Below are 7083 nucleotides of genomic sequence, written 5' to 3'. Positions count from 1 at the left end.
TTATCTGATATTCTTAATTATTCATGTTAAATTAAACTACGTATCATTAAAATCGCGTACAAATTTAATTGTTATCCAATTTTGAGGTAGACAATAACTTTTTACCGTAGAGTAACACATAGGTTACAATTACAGAAAGCAAATTCTTAAATTTTAAGTTCCGACCGCCAAATTTATAATTGGTATATTTTCCTTTTCGCAATTAAGTGGATTTAGTTCTTTAATCATTTGATGAAAACAAATGTTAGAGATTCATTAGTTAAATTAAAAACTTTATGATATATACCTGGTTCCAAAGCAAGAAATAAAAATGATTGAATCTCAAAGAGGTAAACATGTAGGAATATAACTGTAAAGAAAAAACAAATGACTCCTGCCAGAAAAGGAATTATTTTCTATCATTTTTATTTAAAAAATATTCTTGTGCTACAAACACCAAAAAAGTATTTACTGTCATATCATATACATATCCTTTTTTTATTTGTATTTTGTGATAAGAGTATAAGTTGATGTATAAGCTGAGGAAAAATTGAGCGTCCATAAACAGGATGTCCAAATATTCGTTACGATGGTAGAAATAATGTGAAGTGGTCACTCTAAATGATTGCTATTTAGGAATTAAGTAATTTATTCCAAAATTTAAATTTTCAAGTTAATTTTTGGGACACAAATATCCTGAATTATCCTGAATTTATTATTTTTAGTTCAATTTTCAGGACAAATTAAATACTAATTAATCCTTAAATAGTAGCCCTAAGAATTGCCGTTTGTGTACTAACCCGTTACGACTCCAAAAGGACTTTCTAAAGCCCATGGACAGGCCTATATTAGTTAAAGGGAACAGTTAAAATAGTACGGGCTAGCCAGTTTTCGGATTGGTCATTCAAAAATAGCCGACATTTACTAAATTATTGAAAAATAGTCACTATTTTGCTGCAACAGAGACCGCTCCAACATAATATACTGGAGTTCGGTGCACCTGTGTATGAACTTCCAGCATATTATGCTGGATCGGTATACTTTGCTGGCTCCAGTATAATATACTGGAGTTCCAGTATACTTTGCTGGAACTCCAGTATAATAGAGTATTTTTCCGAATTTTGCACAGTGTTTTCGTTCAGATTTATCTTTACATGAAAAGTGACTAAATTTCGATGACTTTTGAAACTGTGGCTATTTTTGAATTATCACTTATAAATCTGACTATTTTTGAATTTCTTCCAAGGAAAAATGATACTGTATAATCGCTCTTAAAATAATAGTTAAAAAATATATGTTATATATAAAAATTATATAAATTTTATATACTTTTTCGATTATCAAATATAAATAATTTCTGGCATTCACTAAAAAGTGAAAGAAATCATGTGTTAAATGGGCCGAAAATGTCAAATAACCCGTTAAGGCGTTAGTGGACAAAGCCCAAGGGCATAAAACGACAAAACAAAGCCCGTGGTGATGTGCGTGAGTGCTGAGTGAAGTGTCACCGGTTTGTCACACTATCCAACCTCCTCCACGCGGGAATCTCACTTTAAAGGTAGTTAACTTCCGCCACGTGGCACACCTACCACCTTCTTCTGCCACGTTAGGCTCCACCCCTCATAACGGCTCTGTTTTCTCTTTTTCTCTTTTGTCCTCTTTCACAATTTTTTTTCTTTTCCTTTTCCTTCGCATCTCATACTCTCTCTCTCTCTCTTTATTCCTTAAAAATTATTCTTTCTATTAACTTTAGATTTTGGTTCTTGATTTTAATCAAGTTTTCTACTTCAGTAAAGAGAAGGTTTTTAGTAAACCATTAATTTTAATATAATGGAAGTACCAGTAGGGTTCTTGGCTAAGCTTTGGAGCTTTATATCATTTCTTCCTTTCTTCTTCTTGCTCTTCCTCCTTGGCCTTCTCAAAGGTGTACTATATATACTTTAGAGTATTTCCTTATCAACCCCTAAATGTTTGCATGATCATGTAATAAATTGTCTCATACACCCTTGGTTTGAACAATTGTAAGACATAGTTATACTAAATTTTTACATATCACAAAGTAGTAGTAAGTGGAGTGTACTAAATTTATAGATATTACAAAGAAGTGGTATGTGAAGTATATTTTGCGCAGACACGAATCAAAGATTTAAACTTGCGTGGTACTTATGAATATTAATTTTTTGAGAGCATTGCCACTTTACTCAAAGTTACTGTCTTGTTTGTTTTGGTCATGTTATGATGTTAACACACTTTTAAAGTTGGAGTAATCTGGCTGGATAGAGCTTTTGGTTAAGGAAAATGAGACAGAGAGAATGTTTGTAAGAGAACATTAAATTGTTGACATTAAATGTTGTTCTGGATATTGACAAGTTTGATATTTGTCTGGACAGGATTAATAATTGGTCCCATTGTCACAGTTATAATAGCAGTTGGGAATTCAGCGGTTGTAATTGGGCTATGGCCTGCACATTTTATTTGGACCTACTACTGTGTGACAAAGTATGTGTTTTCTTACCATAAGTCTTTTTTTATTGTTTATAATAGTACATAATGCAACATATCGAAGGCGATCCGTGGAGCAACGGTCAAGTTGTCTACGTGTGGCCTATAAGTCACGGGTTCGAGCCGTGGAATCAGCCATTGACGTTTGCATCGGGTAGGTTGCCTGCATCACCCTCCATTGGGGGTGCGGGCCTTCTCCGGGCCCTGTGTGAATGCGGGATGCTTGTGCACCGTGCTGCCCTTTAGAATGCAACATATTGTATATGTATCTGATATAGTATTTTGTTGTTTCTTTTGTGCTATGTGTTTCACATTTCAGAACAAAAAAACTTGGATGGGTTTTGAAGATTGCATTACTGGTTTCATTGCCAGTTCCTCTGATTCTTTGGCCCATAATAGCCATTATTGGGAGTCTACTGGGTGGGATAGGGTACGGTTTTTTCGCCCCGCTGATAGCAACTTTTGAGGCTATTGGAGAAAATATCACATTGAAGATCTTCCACTGCTTTGTGGTGAGTCTCAGCATTCACTCAAATTCTGTTTTTTGTTTGTCTGATAGTATTAACTAATATTAAGTAGATGAAATTTAATCTCCCATTGTCGGACAAGACATCGATCCTTGTAGTTAGGGTGCTACTGTCATTTCATTTTCGAGCTTTCGTTTGCTGGTTTCGGAGTTAAGAGTGCTCATGTTAAAAGATTCAAACATTTCTAGCTCTTCAATAGAATAATATGTGCATGAAATCTACTGATTAAAAAGAACATATATGTACATTGTGTGTGTGTGTGTAATTTATAAGCCAGAGAGTATGGTAGTTTTACTATGAACAATCCTGCTCGTTCCTTCTGTTTGTTATGATGTAATTGTGAACTTTACATGCCAATGAGTATAGTTGATAAAATTGTTAGGATGGTTGTATTTCCACCGTGAATGTTTCTGCAAGCTCCTTTTGTTCGTTCAACTGTAATCGTGTATTTTACATGCCAAAGATTATAGTTGATAAAATTATCAGGATGGTTGTATTTCCACTCTTAAAGGGAGCTGCACAGTAGTACGGGATTTTACAGACTTTTGCTTCCACTCTTACTTTTCTTACATGGACGAGCTTTCTGAGGAAATGGATCCAGACGAGAAACCAATGGAAGTGAAGTGAGTGATATCCGAATCCTCTTTTCCATAGCATTAGCCGGAGATTGTTAATTACAGAGAACCGTATTTTCATTTTCGTGCTGTGTCCTAGGTTGTCAAAGCTGCCAAGTTGCGTGTTGGTTTCTCTGCTCGCAATTCCAGTGGATGTGCCCTTTATTACAGCGCTTGCTCTTTGGAAGAGCCCGTTCATGCTGTTTAGGGGTTGGAAGAGGCTACTAGAAGACTTAATTGGAAGGGAAGGCCCATTTTTGGAGACGGTTTGTGTTCCATTTGCTGGTCTTGCAATCCTTTTGTGGCCTTTAGCTGTTGCTGTATCTGTGGTGGCATCTTTTTTTTCAAGTTTTGCTCTTGCGCTTTACAGCGGGGTGGTGGTCCATCAGGTCTGTTTGCTCTCCTCCGTCTGTTTCCTCCTTTTCAATAGATTATCATATGAGCCACATTATTTGATTCTTACTGAAGTGACACGAGTTTTCCTAGGAAGACTCATTTCGCATGGGACTTGCGTACATCCTAGCAGCCGTTTCCATATTTGACGAATACACAAATGACCTACTTGACATGAGGGAAGGGTCATGCTTCGCGAGGTATTGCCTGTATAGTGCAGTCGGTCACTTTTAGTTCATTACATTACGGTCTGAAAGAAACCAACCCTTTAATCCATGATATGAAATACTCCGTGTTTCAATTTATGTGGCAATATTACTATTTGAGGAGTCTACTAGGTTGTTCTTTCTTAAATATTTTGAATTGTAAATTATTATGTACGACTAATAATACTTTTTTATGTAGTTTCCAAATATGTAAATTTTATTTTTAAAAAATTGAAGAATCTATGTCTAATTTCACGGTCAAAATTAAGAACTTTGACCTCATACTCTGAATCGTGCCGCATAAAGTGGAACGGAGGGAGTAAGTTAATGATGTCATCAACGATGTTGATTGTCTGATTCTTTCCGGCAGCCAGGCCTCAATATCGAAGAAATATGTGCTCATCCGGATGCCTTGAGAGTAAGAACTCAATTGAGCAGAAGATTGAAAAAGAAGGATCACGCAGCTTGAAACTTATCTCGCATGGATCAAGAACCTTAAAACAGACCATCCAACAATATACGCCCATGCAGGTATAAAAAGGCATATGTAAAAATCATTTGCAGCTTAAATCTTTTTCATTTTTTGAACCTAAATGGTAAGTCTGTGGTAGGTATGGGGTTGGCTCTTTAAATCCTGTGAGGTTAACGGCAGAATACTCTTACGTGAAGGCTTGATAGATGTCAAAGATATTGAGGAATGTATCGTCAAGGGGGACTGTAAGAAGCTAGGCATCAAATTACCTGCTTGGTCAATTCTACAGTGTCTGCTTATATCTGCAAAATCCGACTCGCCAGGCCTGCTTATCTGTACGTCTTTTCCCGGGCTAGCCTTTTAATTATCTTCCTCCTCTTTCACTTATGCATTACTTTTAACGAAGAAATTATGTCTTTTATGCTATGTACAGCTGATGAAGTGGAATTGACAAAGTCTAACTGGCCAAAGGATAAAGTATTCGAGTGGTTTCTTGGGCCGCTCTTAGTCATGAAGGAACAAATAAAAAAACTGCAATTGCGAGAAGATGAAGAAACTAGCTTGAGGACGTTGGTAATGGGGTGCAAAAATGAAAGACCGGAGGAATGGGATAACACAGGATTTCCATCCACTGATACTGTGAGGAGAGCACAATTGCAAGCTGTAATTAGGAGGTAAGTCTATATTTATGAAATGCTTTATGAACTTTTTATATTTTTCAATCAAAATATTAGTGTCTGTTTGCTGTGTATGGCATATATGCAATCATAATGTGATTACTTTTTATGAACTTTTTATGTTTTTCAATCAAAATATTAGTGTCTGTTTGCGTGTATGGCATATATGCAATCATATTTATGAAATGCTTTATGAACTTTTTATGTTTTTCAATCAAAATATTAGTGTCTGTTTGCGTGTATGGCATATATGCAATCATATTTATGAAATGCTTTATGAACTTTTTATATTTTTCAATCAAAATATTAGTGTCTGTTTGCGTGTATGGCATATATGCAATCATAATGTGATTACTTAGTCCTTTAGGTCTATCTTCACGTAGTGAACCAGTGGCTGACCCAGGATTTTGTGCAAGCGGGTTCAATCTTAGAAGTATATAAATTTAGTCGTAAAATAGTAGTTGTCAAGTGGGTTCAAATAAAATATTTATGCAAAATTTAAACAGCTTTAATCCTAATTTATACATATACACGGTATTATTTTTTTGTGAAGCGGGTTCAGTTGAACCCGCTAGCCACCACTTGGGTCTGCCACCGTATTGAACTACTACGTCCCCATTTGACCATAAAGAATACTCCTAATTCAGTATTTGCAATATTGGTCAGACCATCAGTTGAATATTGAACTTCAGTATTTATGTACTGGTTGGGGAAATATTGAGGTATTATTACATGTACAAACTAAACTATTTAACTTTCTTATAGTCTTTTCTTTTTTCCAAAGTCAACCAGATATTTTACAATCAGTCATACCGTCCTCATAAGAATCACTCACACTGTCCGCTTAATTGGAATTTACAATTCTAATATTATCTTAAAATTAGAGTGAGAACTGAACTACTTTTATATGAATAAATAGGTTGCAGGGCATTGTCGGTTCATTATCCCGGGTGCCAACATTCAGAAGACGCTTCAAGAATTTGGTGAAGGTGTTGTATTTGGAAGCAATCCAGATTGGTCTTGTGGCTGATAATGATGGTGGAAGCTCAAAAGCTGGAAATAGCAATAGGCGCCAACGTGTAAAGGGGGATACGAGAAATAAAGATGAGGGAGAGGAAAATGAGGAAAGCAGTCGAGATGGTGATAGTATTGTGTGACTATGTAGATTATGCTCATTGCAGGTGCATGTAATCTGTGTAGTTAAGCATGTAGTAAGCAGCTTTAATTGTGTACATTTTGGGTATTGAGTAAGCTTCTTTTTTGTATTAGCTTCTCTTTCTGGTGTAGAAAACACAGGTAAAAGTAGTATGACTATATTCGTGGTTTAGAATTCTCCTGTAGGATACTAAGATTGTTGCGATAGTAAGCATTATTTTCATCGACGAACTTCTGCTGCAGTACAGGCAGGAGGAGTTTGATTTGTGTCTTTTTCTTTTCCCACAATCACTTCCTGTTTTCCAGTGGAGAAATTGAGTGCAACCTGTGATATCCACCTATGATCATGATTTCATTTGCAAGTTCTAAAACAAATGTGAGGGGTTGATATCGCGGATTGTTATCCAACTTTCAGTTTATGAATTAGCCTATCAGAATGATGTCTTATGAACCAAATCTTGGTGTTACATGTGGTGTTTCCGCTGCTATTGACCTGAAGTGCTTTTTACTGATGCAACAATTTGCAGTTTTAGTTAGTGGTATGTGCCTGAGAGTGAT

The 7083-nt window shown here is 35.9% G+C and overlaps 1 protein-coding gene across 1 annotated transcript; it reads left to right on the top strand.

Annotated features, from left to right (window-relative positions):
* Positions 1-1672: 1672 nt before the first annotated feature.
* On the top strand, positions 1673-6700 carry LOC104112759 (uncharacterized membrane protein At3g27390). The gene is made up of 10 exons (XM_009622767.4): positions 1673-1903; positions 2370-2478; positions 2801-2993; positions 3495-3631; positions 3723-4011; positions 4109-4215; positions 4596-4752; positions 4833-5028; positions 5127-5367; positions 6290-6700. The coding sequence occupies exons 1-10, from the start codon at positions 1810-1812 to the stop codon at positions 6525-6527; spliced, it is 1761 nt and encodes a 586-aa protein (XP_009621062.1). The 5' UTR covers positions 1673-1809; the 3' UTR covers positions 6528-6700.
* The last annotated feature ends 383 nt before the right edge of the window (positions 6701-7083 follow it).

This window comes from Nicotiana tomentosiformis, chromosome 7, assembly GCF_000390325.3.
Source record: "Nicotiana tomentosiformis chromosome 7, ASM39032v3, whole genome shotgun sequence".
Lineage (NCBI taxonomy): Eukaryota > Viridiplantae > Streptophyta > Magnoliopsida > Solanales > Solanaceae > Nicotiana > Nicotiana tomentosiformis.
This window is presented reverse-complemented; position numbering and strand designations above follow the sequence as displayed.